Raw genomic sequence first — 14782 nt, forward strand, 5'->3', positions numbered from 1 at the left:
ATGTTACCCATTTTTCCTCACGTGATAGAAGGGTTAAGTATTTGCTGGAAATTCCATCCCATAATAACATACAATTTCAACAGTTTAAACAGTTTGAAAATCACACTTATGGATCTTTTCTTATGTTTAAAAGAAGGGGGGGAAGAAAATGGAATCAATGTGACTGTTTTACATAATAAGTATGCAAATGTCAGGTGGAAAAACCTCTATAGCTATAAAAATTGCTTGTCTTATAAGAACAAAAAAAGTGCTAACTTCTGTCTGTATACTACTGCGCTAATTAACAACACAGGATTACTACTGGGTTGCAACAAGGTGTGACATTAACTGCAGAAAATTACTTCGTGTTCAAGAGGAAACAATTTATTTTCCAAGTGACAATCTATGGGCAGTAACACAGAGCTCCAGCTTCCCCAAACCTCTGCACGTGTGATTTTTCTCATCACAAGGCACAGAGCATTTTCAAGGTATGTAAAACACAAAATGGGTAACATGCCACCTGTGGAGCATTATTTGGTGATCTTCACCAAACACTGAAGCTGATACCTGCCAGAAAGCTCATAAAGCTTCTGAAACTCATCAAAACTGAAGCTAATGCCCCAGGGCATTACAAACAAGGTCTTTCAGGTTGCATCTAGAAAAATGTTTCTGAGACAAATAAAGGACTTTCACCTGAGCAGAAGCAGTGATATGGCACTGCAAGCCTCAGCCATGTACCTTCTGTACGCACCACTTGCCCCACCTGATGGCTATAGAGGACTTCAAATGATGAAAGGGAAGAGCCTATCACTAATTCAGTTCCTCTACTAATCAAGCATACAAAGTGAAAATGGAAGGTAGCTTACATGTATCAGAGTATCTTAAAATAAAGCTTACATAAAGTAGAAGCAAAACTGAAACAAACACAACTACACAACTGCAGCCACTACAGCCCAGAGGGTATAGCATGCTAAAGAACATTAACAGAAACTGAAATGACCATTCAGATTGGTATAATCTATACAGCAGAAGAATTTCCAGAGGATCAAGTATTCATTCAGTAAGGGAGAATATGTAGTAGTCCTCTGACACAGAAGAAAAAAAAAGTAGTGATCAGAAAAGTAAGTAGCAAGGGCATCTGCTTTACAACATCAAGGCTAGAAGAAAAATGAAACCCCAAAATCCTTCATCAATTCAAGTGTAATTCAAAACCAGAAAATGACAAATTCCTGCAACTAACCACACAGACATATGCTCAATGAAATGTGCATCAGAACATCTGCCTGAGGCAATGTATTCAGACTCTGGGGGAAGGGGAGCAGCCTGATCATATCTCTGTCTTGGATCATCTGTGAAGTTAGGTCTGCTGGGCAGTACCAGGCGTGACGTGCAATCAGCAGAGGGCTAACGCCACCTTTTGCTGTGAAGTTCTGCTCTTCCCTCTTCATTGGTATGAATGTTGACATTATTCCACAAGTTTTATTCCTTGCCAGGTGCTCTTTGGATTGCTCCTTGTGAGGAAAAGTCAAAAATTACTAACAATGCCTCCAAGCAGAAGGAAGAACTGAGTTCACCAAACAGAGCTATACAGATCAGGAAGAATTATGGGAAGTTGAGAAACAAGAATTGTATTTCAGGAAATTCCTATGCACCTACTCTAACACAAGACGTCTGCAGCAAGTCTGGGTGAGTCAGCATAGGGGAAGATTACCAAAACCGTATGTCTAGCTAGAGCTCTAACCAGCAGCATACTAGTAGAAGAAGCATTAACATCATTTACATAAGAATATACTGGGATCATATGAGATTGCATGAACACTGTAGAGTACCAGCCCTCTGGAAAAGAACAAGATGGCAATAACACAGTTTTAAAAAAGTCTGCTTTAAAATTCTGGAAGCAAAGCAAATAAAACTCTTCAGTTTTAATAGAAAATAAGTACATAAAGCATTAACAGAAATTAGTAGTAGTTTCTAAGAGGGACATGGTAAGAACAGCAGAGGTAGAGAGTGAGTTAATACTGCAAAAAAAACTTAAGGGAAGACTTTCTAAAAAAAGTCATTTAAATTGATAGCTGTGGTGCCAACAATAATCAGGCATGACACACAGGTAAACATGGTACAAACTGCTCCATCCCATCCTTAATGATTGCAAAAGTTTTATGGTAAGAACTCCTTCCTATGGACTCATCTGAAACACACAGGAGACGTCTTTGGCAGCAGCTATATAATGCCAGGCAAGGATGGAAAAGCAAACCTGTTTTTGCTACAGATGGTTACATTTTAAAATGTAACCTTTTCTAAAAAGGACAGTGCCCTGGAGACATGACATCTTATCCATTAAATTTACATGGGTTAAACAAAGCTCAACTACAGAAAATGAATCTCTGCCCCTTCTTGGAAGTCTGACAGGATTCCGTCAAACTTCTGTAGGGAGGACACAAGATGTCCAGAAGACAGCAAAATGAAAAAGAAACAAAAGAAAAAAAGAAGAGGCAATCAACCTTTTAAATTATTTCACGCCAATAAAGATCTGAAGTGTTACATCCGTTCTGCTTAGATCTGCAGTCTTAGACTCAAAGGTCACATTATTATGGATTTTTCTTGCCAAAGCATAACAGAAATAGCTTTTCAATAATTTTGAAGGTCTTTTGGGGGAAATCTGTTCTGGGCATTATTCATGAAAGAGATGACATTTTATTTATCTAGTTTCTTTCAAAATACTTGAGAATAAAACAATGATGGGCTGCCAAATCCTTCTCAGCTGTTTCTCTCTCTCTTCTCTCTCTCTCTCACACACAGAGTTTCTGACATAGAAATAAATATTATTTTTACTACTTGGTTTTTAGAAGATAATTTTAAAATGTAAACAACATCTGTCAAATCTGACCCGTTTCTCTAAAAACTAAATCTAAAAATTCAAAAAGGCACTTCACTGGTTTATGGGAAGGAGCTCCTCTTCAAAAATAAGCAACCCTCTGAAAAATTTGCAACATAAACATTACAGCAGCTTTAATGCCATACCAGGATCAGGAGAGGAAAATGCCTAGAAATCCTGCAAGACATCCTAGCTAATATCTGAGAGAAATTTCAAAATACATTCTTCTTCAAGTTCTATTTTCTTACTCCATTTTATACATAAACTACAAATATATATGGGAAACATCTTTAATAGAAGTTTTTGGTTTGTTTCCATGTAATAATTCCTTCTTAAGCAAGAAAACATTTGTCTGGTGTTAGTAATTCCACCATTTGGTACACACATAGGTGTGAAGACTGTGCACTTACAGAGCTGGGGCTGGAGTGCCGCCTTACTTTAGGCGATTCCTTCCCTGCAGATGAGGTTTTGAAGTTAATGCAAGCGTTGTTCTCCGAATGAACCCTCTTCACTTGGTTAGTTGGTTTCTCAAATGGATCAAAACTACTCTGCGTCCTCTGAACCCGGACTTTTTTATCCTCAGGAATTGTATCCAGAGGTTTGATCACTGAATCCATTCCCTGGCAGTTCCGTGTAGACATCTTTGTGACACATATCTGAAAGGAAAAACAGCATTCATTGATTCTAACAGACTCAAAGTGTCAATCCATACATCAGTCAGCATAAAAAAAGGCACTGGATTTCATGAACATTCACCTTCTGTTTCTACGCTAAGATTGCAAACAACACATTCATTTTACATAGAGGACACATACAAGCCTATCTTTGTACAGTGCACTAAAAGATCCTGGAAAAGAAAGAAAAAAAAGAGGAACATACATAAAATTCATACATTTGTATTCTTGTACGTGTTCTTAGCAACAATAATGTTTCATTTCTTTCTCCAATCCAGCTACCAATATCTGCAAGCAGTATTGATTTCCATTTGTCTACAACTGGATGAGACCAAACTAAAATAAATGATGGTAGTTTGTGTGTGCACTTTGGTGCTGGCCTGCCAAAGATCCAATACCAATATATTATTGTATTTTTAAATAATGCTTATACAGTGTTATTATTATTATCACCATATGTATCAGAAAATCAAATCAGTAAATCAATTCCCAGGCACTGAAATGTGAGACTGCAGCTTAATGGCACACTAAAGCACAGAAGTTCAATTCTTTGTTACCATGAAGTATGAGACTGCCGAGCCCCAAAGACTATAATCTGCTGCTTGAGCTACCAAAATACGCTAACGCTAGTTCAAAAGAATTAAATGGGCATAACAGCAAGTTTAGATGCTCCAGTCATGCACATTTATATCTTTAATACTAATACCTTCCAACATACAAGACATTTTTTAAAATCACACAGTTCATAGAGGGTTGTATTTGAGGCCTCAGCTTCTGTTTTCACCCATAAGGGACTTGCCTTTTACTTGAGAAGAAAAGAAGTAATTCTAGATTTCAGGCTACAGGGGAAAGTTCTGAAGTGTGATGTAAGCAGTCCCAAGAGAATCCTCAAATCGTAAGGCAAATCACAAGAATCTACAATGTATTTCTTCCATGATATTTGCAAGTATTTAGGCATAGACAGTCTTAATTTGCTGTCAACTATACCGTTCATATACATACAACTACAGAAGCATAACTTTGCATTCAAGCATGTACAATCTAAGCGTTTTTGAAAACTTGCTGTCATAAAATAGTTAACATGAAAAAAAAAATTATCATTACCATGTAATAATGACTCTTCCCCCATAACTCAAAGTATCTCCAATACAAACTTCTCCAATAAATTATTCTTTGCCATTTCCCCAGAGGAATTCTGTGCCTTGATATCGAACTTTCTTCAATTGTTTATAGAAATGCTGAGTGACTACATCTTGTGGTTTTTATGGTTTTAATGTTTTGTGGTTTTGATGATCCACTGTAACAGTAGATCAAAGATTTCTTTTGTACATTAAAAATTTAAAGTACATTTCCTGCACAGTGCCATATGGCCAAACAATCATACAACAGGTCAACTCTAACGAAGGACATCACTACCATGACAAAGCAGGCTTTACAAGGGTTCACATTTCTTCTTATTAAAGTGGTTTCTCCAAGACCAAAACTTAACTAAGTTTTAAATGAGAAAAGGAACAGACCCCCTTCATTCCAACGATAACTCCCTCTCAGGCCAAAATTAAGGCTATTATGTAATTTTGGTCTTTTACTTCAGAGACACAAGATAAAGAGCTGCTGCACAAAGAATTTTTAATTAGCCTTCCTGTAAAATTAATTGGCTTCTTTTCCCTAAAACAACTTATATGCACAGACATGCACCCACATACTTCCCACTGTCCTCTCCAGATCTGCGTTCTTGCAATGCTTGCTACCAACAAAGATGTTTAAACATAATGTAAACTGAAATCACTATTACAATAGCAGTGCTTCTATTTTGCTTAATCGACATGGATGCAAATAAATCAGTAAGTATTTCTCAGCCTATTACATCCTACGATCTAGAAAACAGGGGTAGGAAATAGGGAGGAAAGGTTCAAAAGCTGTATTTGTCTTCCTTTCAAATTACCAAAGCCCAACTGTAGCCAGTTAAAATGTTTGGAATCCAGAGTTATACACATCCTATAGATAATAATGCCATGACTGCTGCTTCTAGTTCCTTTTTCCAGTGGTGAATCTCCACGTCTAGCTTTAATGTGTGCTAAGCAAGCACTGCATTAAAAAAAAAAAAAAAAAAAAGGCAAGACATCTGTTACTATTGATTTCCTCTACTGGAAGCAGTAATAGTTTGGAATTAGATATTGAAGGTGCACAGTTTAACCTTCAGGTTACTTGAATAAATCTGGAGTTGGATAAAAATCACCACAATCATCTTCTAAAAGCTAACTTCAAACCTGAAAATTACTAAAACCAAGACACACACCAACCAGCCCCCAGCTCAGAGGTCGAACACCTCAGTGGGTGCACATGCTCAACATTAGTGTCATCAGCAGACAAGAGAGACGACTGCAGAGAAGTGCAAACGCAGGGGCCGCTCCCTGCACTCCTCTCTCTCCTTGCTCTGTAACCGCAGTGCTTCTCCTGCCAGCGCTAGCAAGGGTTCCATTCATCACTTCTCTCACCAGTATCAGTAGTTCCCTAGCAGAAATAGCACATTCTCTTCAAGTGACCACTGACCACAGCAAACTGTGAAGCCAACAGAGCTGAGCTTATGCTGTTGTTGAAGGGTACACATTCCCAATCCATCTACGCTGCCTACACAAAACTAAGAGAAATAGCATTTAAGCAGTTGTTTCACACTGTCATAGATAGGCCAAGTCCAGCTTCACACTGAAACTCTGCTCTGTGAAATCTGAAAGAAGCACACCTAAAACATCAGTACCGAGCACTGGCTATAACTTCAAACTTACACAGTTTAAGGTTGCACTTAACTCATTGCTAATTTCAGGTTTCCCTCCGCCAGCAACAGCTAAGCTATCACAATAGCCTTGCTTTTACCCTGGGCAGCAGGCATGCTGACCTGCCGGCCACTCCTGTGCTCCAGCTAACAGCAGAATTTATTCTACAGTGACTAATCATGCAAAAAAGCAACAGTGTACTGACTGAGCAAGACTGGCCCGTAAAGTATTTTTCAGATCTTCTTGTGCATACAAATGACCTTAGATTTCACAGGCATGACCAGACCACTTTTAGGAACAGTACAGGTTTGAATTTTTCTGTTAACACTAATTCAGCCTTTCAAGGATCATCTCCTTGTACTGCATAACAAAAGTAATGCTTATAAATTTCAGCCTCTCAAATGATACATACAAATACTTAGCATCAGAAGCTCTTAGACGTGTAAACCACTGTCTACCACCTGGTAGTTCCTTGCTGGTAGTCAGGTGAAGTCTAAGCCACGCTTCTTATTTCCAACTTCGTTTTTGTGTAAGAGAGCAAGGATTATTTTCCAGTTAAAGCACAGTATTTGTCACAAAGAACACAGGTTCATATTTTCAGCCTCCTTCAGATGCTCCCATGCCGCCTTCCATGCTAGTGAGAATTTCCTACTGAGTCCATTTTACTATCTGTAAGACAAGACATTTCTTTTTATCCCATGTCATCGGTTTTATCTACATAATGGATAGGTTACTCAGTGTGGGGACTATTCCTTCACTAACCTACACACTGAACAACACTTGTGCACTCCAATAAAGATGAGAATACAGAAAGTAGTGGAAACTGTCTCTTGCTAGTGCAGCCTCAAAACTGGATGATTTTGCTAGTTACCAGAATAAAAAACAAAGTTAAACAAGTGTAAGAGCTCATGACTCTATAGGATTCATCACCCCTTCTTGCCCTTGCTCTATAAATCTATGTAATGCTGTACTTGAAACAGTGGAGCCCAGACACTCATTGAGATGCTGTAAAGGCCACTGCAGTCTAAAACTTGTGCTACATAAGGACGTAATCAATGGCACTTTAACTGTTACAAATACTTACCTCAAATGTATGTAGAGACAATACAGGTGGCATCTTGGTTTGTCATGCACAAGATTACAATTATGCTTTATAATATGCAAGCAAGAGAAAGAGAAGAACTTTTCAGTATGAATGTGATATCCATTCAAAGAAACTTCTGTCTAGCAAACAGCATGAGCCATTAAGTTGTTTTACTTACTGTTCCTTTAACAAAAGTCATCAATACAAGTAAACATTAAGGTATGTCAACACTTGAAGTGACTCTCCCCTTCAGGAGTTACTGCCATGATTTTTTACTTCTCCCAGCACAAATTATGTTCAAACCATAACTTTCAGAAGTATAAACTATTTCAGAAAATATTTGGCTTTTAAAAGTGGTGCAATGAAGTCAGTTACCACTTTGAGAAGAGGTATTTCTACCAGCATATCTCATAACTATGGGGAGCAATGGGATCTTCAGTTACATTTTCTCTCTTCTTTATAGGAAAAAGGATTTAAAAATAGGCCAATAAACTTAATATATTTAACAACGATAGGTTATTACAAGTGGAACAGACAATACGCCAAAAAACTCTGTCACATAAGAACTGTTTGAGCAGGCATTACCATCCTTCCAAACTTTTCATCAGATAGTAAAGGCTCAAGGAAGTCACTGGCTGATTCAGCACCTCTCATTTTGGGCACGTTAGGTGGTCCCAGACGTGAAACATTCTGCCACCTAAGCTCCCTCCTGGCAGGAATCCCAACAGCAGTACCTTGGACAAGCACGCTGAAAAAAAGATGTTGGCAAAAATGGCAACAGAGGTGCAGGGACCAGGGGCAACTTATAAAATAAAAACTAAAAAAAATATATATATTTCCTACATGGAAAAAAAGGTAAAACAAAAAAATGTATGTGTGTGGGTGGTATTCACACCAGAGAACTTTACATGTAGGACATGCATCCCCCACATCCCTGCTTTGGTTCCAAGATAAAAGTCCTGGAAAATCTAGGCTCTAATGCCCGATTTCCCTTTGGGAGGAGTCTTGCTCTTCTCCATAAAGAACAGAAACTGGTCCTACAGAAACTTGTTCTTTGTGTATGAAGTTACTGTTTGGAAAAGTACTTTCAAAGCAGCACTTGGGAACTACCCAAGGACTTGGTGTCTTTTTGGGAAAGGGTTTAATCTGAAAATTGCAATGACTGTTCCTACCCAGTGAGGTAACAGCATCTGTAGTTGAGAGCTCCTGACCCCAGCCTTGGAGAAAAGATGCCTGTTGGTCCAGATGTGGTTTAACAGGAGCACTCCTCCATGAACATCCTGCCCATTACATTTCTCAAGATCATTAATGGTAAGTACACAATTTTATTTCCCCAAGTTGTTTCACACTCTGCTACCAAACAATAGGCCAATACACCAAGTAGTCACCAGAGCAACCACTGGTAGCTCACACATTCTCCGTATCTGGATGACTGAAATAAATCCACCTTTAAAATTTGTCCACAATTATTTACTCAGTCTTAACTAAAAAGGTAAGACAAAGAGACATGATGAGACAGAAGTCATTTTGCCACTTAAAACCTACAGCACAAGCAGCCACTTTGCATTTGTTTGAGGAGCTCTTCCCTACTTTTGGAAGAAACAACAAAGGGAAGATTTATCTAGAAAATCTGAATTTTCATGTCAATTCCAATATTACTTGAGCTATCACAGATTCTGGCAACATAAAGCAAAATAAAAAGCAGCTCCACAAAAGTTAACGCAGTTTGGTATTAAGTTATTTTAGTGTTTCTCTGTATATTTTCATGTATTTAAAGTTAAAAGAGCCATTACCACACACCCAGAATATTAAAGAAAGGGCACTTCAAAATTCCTAATCTTACAACCACAGAAAAGCAAAACACAGTTTATACTTTGCAGCTTTCTTAGTGCTGATCAGAATCAGAAGACAATGTATGACAGACAACAAAACAGTTTGAACAGTCTTTTTTCCCCTCTCATCCTACCCCGTCTCATAATCAATTTGAGAAGATCCCAAGGCTGCTCTAGGATAAACAGGCTTAGTCATCATTACATCAGTTAAAGATCACTGGGCTACAGTTTCTTACAGCTCCCACCCAAACATTACAGCATTTATCACATCTCAGGACCTAATGTGTGCAAATAGCCACATTTTCCCATACAGACAACTGCTGAAGTTGAGACTGAAATCACAAGTTATTTTTGATCCATGCATAAAGTCCATATTAAGTCCTATAAAATAAATAAAAATCAGCATAACCATTCACAAAACCATTTCTAAATAAAGATGTCTCTTTGAATCACCTTGTATCATTTCAAGCAATACTCTAATCTGCATTTGTGATTAATGTAAAAATATAATATATTGTTTATCAGATTTTGTTATCGTGATATAGATTCAATGCAAAATTTTTTTCACTTCATTGTTGCCAGCAAAATTAAGAGGTCCCAAACAAACAGGATTCTTAAAGGTTGCTGGATTAATCAATTTACTGCTTAAAGCAATACAGCATTTAAGGAGTGAGACTGATCTGTTAAAATATTTAAGTAATTTATAGCCCTTATGGTTCATGAATTTTACAAGTCATGAATGTCCCCTGAATTGATCACCTGTTATGAGTACTTGGTAAAAGATAGGTTCTCCCATACTAGTGGAATTTATTCTTATGAACAAAGTTATCCCCAGTAACAAAACCCAATCAACTTTGGCAAGACAGACCAGACATCCTACCACACAGAGGAAAAGAGCTAAAGATGTTTGTACAGTATAAAGACATACTACTCTGAAGCTCACCACATCTTTCAGGAAGATATGTCCTATCCGTTTTTTTAATTGCTACATTTAACATCCTACAATTGTTTACTTTGGTCATCGAATACCTATGGACTTATCTAAGATATCAAAAAATTGCCATTTACCTACTACTCTCTCTCAGTCATTGCCACTGTGTACATCCTGGGGAAAAGCGGTTGGTTCCATAAATACCAGAGTGAACATCCAAAATTCCTATTGAAAAATCAGAAGGAAACATCCGAATTCCCTCCATTTTTACCATTCCAAGCGAGGTAGTAGGAGAAGACCTGATGTAGGGAAACCCAAGATCTAGCACTCACCAAGCAAAAATAAATAAATTGTAATGAGTGACTTGAGGGAAGGAAGTCACCTAACTTCTCCACTATTCTGTTTTTCTGTTCATAATAATGAACCTGCCCCTATCACAAGCAGAAACTGGGAAGGCTAATTAATTTTGTAAAGCACTTGGGTATTTTTAAGTGAAATGTTATTAAGATATAGGTAATAAATCATAGAGCCAAAGTCCCCTGGAAGGTAGCACAACAATTTCATTATTACAGAGAATAAGACTTAGCACTTGCATTTAGCTGACAGATGTATAAAGAAAAAAATCAGGAATAGTCAAATGACTACTAACCCAAAAGCTGAACTGCTGAGAGCATAAGGCTGGCATTAATTTTCACTGAAAAATCATATCTAGATATGAGCTTTCATTATCTTTTATAAGCATGTTATTTTCTGTCATGCTTTGGTACCATGGCAATTGAGAACTACACAAGTCATCTGCAGATTCTGGCAGCACTGGAATTTGACATTTGCTACTTACAAAACACAATTTGGGAATGTTCTGGAGTACTATAAGCAGCTTTGTTCAAAATAGAAATGCGGTATCTGAAGAATCATCCTCTTTACAGAACAAATTTCTTGTTATAGATTTTTCTTGTTATAACCACAGGTCTTGTCAACTTCTTGGCCCAGCTGGTAGCACTCTCCATCTCCCCTGAGAACAGAGGGTCAGCAAGAGACTGCTGCACCCACAAGCAGAAACATGAACAGGTTGAGAAGAGAGTTCAGTTGGTGAGAAAGCTACAATATGGGAAAAGATCAAGGAAGAACAAGCGATGAGATAAGGGAGCAAATCAAATTGTGAAAGGGGAACTAGAGCAGTTAATTCTGCACAACATCATCAGTGAGTTCATACGGAACTACCAATGCGATCAGGCCCAAATTTGGAAGAGGTCCTTCAACATTCACCCTTCCCTGTAACCACCAGCACCAGCTCTCCTCTGGTTTGAGCTTTTGATGGGCACAGCTAAAAAGAGCAGCAAAAGAACTTGAGGAAGATAGAAAAATAAAGGGGGGAAAAACAAAGGGCAAGAATTTGAGTTAGAGTAATGGTCACACAAGGAAGGAAGATGAGAGGAAAGAATTATTGTAACATAAGACATTTCCTGTCCTGATGGCCTGTCATTTGTCTCTGGTAACTTCTGGGGGTAACAGGCTTAACTGTGTCCCAGAACTATAATTCATATTCTCGGGTAGTATTAGTTTAACTTTATTTGGATACAGAAATCACTAGCAATGCTAGCTATGATGTAGCAAATGCAACTGAAAACAGAGCTCAGAGACTGAAAATGGCACCTGGGGATATGGTATGCTCCTTGCTGTACGTAGCACAAACTTACTCATACATCTCCCACAGCCCATCTCAAAGGCACTCTCTAAAACTAGTAATTTTATTTCTGAAGTTGAAGCTGACATTAAACCAATTGGCTTTGTCATATGGAAGAAGGCAAATATAAAAAGGTCACTGAAGTGCCAGATGGAAGATTTTTTGAAGTGGAAGCTCTGACATTAATTCCCTGTGTTTGTCTGAAACACCGAACTCAATGAGCAGGTTAAATGTCTGTAGTGAATTGCCAAGTGAGAAACAAGTCACTCTCACAGAAAGACCAACTGATCAACCTGAAGCAGGAGTCCTAAGATCCTACAAATCTAAAGAGAAGTTAAAACACCTGAATCAAGGGGGGGAAAAAAAAAAAGTATTATACTGGAAGGTATCATGGGCAGCGTTTACACAACTCTTTCCTCTCCTTCTCCCCCCACCCCATCAAACCTGCAATGTAGCACATGTTCTGCTAAATTAACACCTAAAAAATAGCATAATAACTGAATCAAAGCACAAACCTGAGAGTCAGGAATACTGCACGATTGTATGTCCTTTGGACATGGCTAGGTGGAGCCACTTCTAAAATTATATTATTTTCCCTGATCACGGCACAGTTTAACTTCAGAAAAATGTGCTTTCAGTCCATGAAAGTTGACATCCCTCTCCTTGCAGGGAAAAAAGGTCTGACTTGGAAGAGAACACGGATTAGACTTTATCTATATAAAAGCCTACATATATCTTCAAAACAAAATCCTGTTCCGCAGTTGTTAGGATGAGTCATCTAAGGACAGGGTCTCAGCTAAAGGTCATACAGAAGTCCTGACAGCCTGTAACATACATGAAAAGAGACAGAAACTCAACGGAGCTGATCTAAAGGCAGGTTTTGGTCTATTTCTGTACTTATGCCCCAAAATAAAAACTGTGTTAGTATTAAAGCCTAGCAAATAAATTCTTCCTTTTACTTGTGCGATGCTCAGGCAAAAACATTTCAAAGTTTCATTCTTGTACCAAGAAAGAAATCTCTCCTGCTCTTAGGTGCTTCATCCCTGAGTTCAACAATGTCACAGCTTGAGAAATGCAGCTTCCAAGTTACATACACAAAGTGGTATGTAACACGGCATTCAAGTTTTTCCTGCAATTACAAGCAGCCTACTGCTTCCGTTAACCTGGTTCAATAATTGCTGCATCCACAAGCAGGAGAGCTGTTCCTCCAACCAACCAAGCAGGAGGACACAGGAGCTGATCAGCAGAGGTGTCAGTGTGGGAGACACGGCTGCCAGCACCAGGCACGAGCCAGCGACTCCTTGGTAACCAGCAGAGTGGTGGAGAAAGTGTCTGCACATAAACACTCTCCCATGAAATTGTGACAGGTGGTTTCTATACTCTTTTACTTAGTTACCCATTTGTATCTGTTGTCTATCCTCCTCTGTAACCATATGAACAGCATTTAAAAATAAAGATTAAAAAAATATTTTCAATCCCTTCATATCAGCCTCCTGCTCCAACAGATGGCTACATGTGCAAGTTTATACAGTTTTCTTTCCATAAGTACATTACTAGTAGCTTTGTATGGTCATTATATTAAGTTTTTCTGAGTTTACAGGTTTAAAATTTTATTCCAACCTCCAACAACCCCCCAATCATTAAGTTATCAAAGGCATATCCATAAATGCAGTAAGTCTTCCCACTGCCACATTCAAGTGTGAGAAATCTTGAGAGACTTGACAGCAACATGCCTATTCTTGCTAAATTCTGAGGCTGTCAGAAAGGTTTTTAAGGAGATACATGGTAAACATTACTCCATGCCTTGAAAACAGGTTCTACCTAGTTCCTTTAGGTTCCTTTGCCTATTCCTAGCAAGTCTCTTGATTCTTTCACAGTTATCATCAAGTACTTCTGATACAAATTGGGCCTGCAACAAAAAATACTGTTATTGGTCAGATCTGGTCATGCAACTGATAGTGTAAAACTTCAGCCCAACAACTCAAGTAAGAAATCAACTAAATTCTTTAATCCGGTGGGCCTGAAGTCAAATGAAAGAAATGAGATATGATGAGATAAAAATCTTAATTTATAATTACAGTGAACCAGAGTGTTTTGAGACCAAAAAGTCAGACAAAAATAGCTTAAGAACTGAATATCAACCTTCACATATATGCTGAAGAGCACTTTTCTTATAAAAAGAAAAGAGGAAGGGGGCAGGTTATATAATCATCTTTGCAAAATATATGCATTTGCAGATGGAAAGGTTTTACAACCATTCTGTCAGGTATGATGACAAACCTTTATTGCACTGACGCAGTATACTCTACTGTCCTTTACAAATCAATGGGAGTCTCACATTATCTTCAGCAGATGCTTAAAAAGTGCTTTGCAAGAAATAATTCAAGACTAGAAAGGTAAATTGTTTTGGCTCCTCTTTATTCAGATCAATTCCTTCATGAAAATAAAAACATACAAAATTACTTCATTCCTTTCCCTCTTTTCTGCAATTTTTCTTCTTCCCTTTCCTGCCTTCTCTGCCAAAGTTCCTTTTTTACTACCTTTAGCAAAAGCTAAAGGATGAACTAGGTAATGAGAGTTCTTTATTTCATTCTGCTAATGCATTTCAAAGTTTCATTCTTGTACCAAGAAAGAAATCTCTCCTGCTCTTAGGTGCTCCATCCCTGAGTTCAACAACCTCACAGCTTGAGAAATGCAGCTTCCAAGGCAGATCAATGTCACAAGGAAAGACAAGCTCTCTAAACAATTCTAGATCTGCTCCCTTACATATTACCTTCCAAACCACTGAATTTGACAAGATATCCTCTCTATCAAATCAGCATAGTATAAAGGTATAGACAGAAAAAGAGCTTCAACTTTGTCACTATTCTCTTGTGCAAGTATTCTTCAGAGATTTGAATAACCTATATTCCAACCCAGTCTCCCAGTAATCTTAGTAACAGCCATCCCCGA

General features: G+C 38.1%; 1 protein-coding gene across 2 annotated transcripts in view; it reads right to left on the reverse strand.

The window, feature by feature from the left end:
• Positions 1-14782, reverse strand: part of CDK14 (cyclin dependent kinase 14) — a 316567-nt gene that overhangs the window by 229751 nt on the left and 72034 nt on the right. For both annotated transcript variants that reach the window (XM_056337644.1, XM_056337645.1), the window contains one exon: positions 3265-3510. In XM_056337644.1, the coding sequence (XP_056193619.1) occupies positions 3265-3510 (246 nt within the window). The remainder of the gene's footprint in view (positions 1-3264; positions 3511-14782) is intronic.

Source organism: Falco biarmicus, chromosome 4, assembly GCF_023638135.1.
Source record: "Falco biarmicus isolate bFalBia1 chromosome 4, bFalBia1.pri, whole genome shotgun sequence".
NCBI lineage: Eukaryota > Metazoa > Chordata > Aves > Falconiformes > Falconidae > Falco > Falco biarmicus.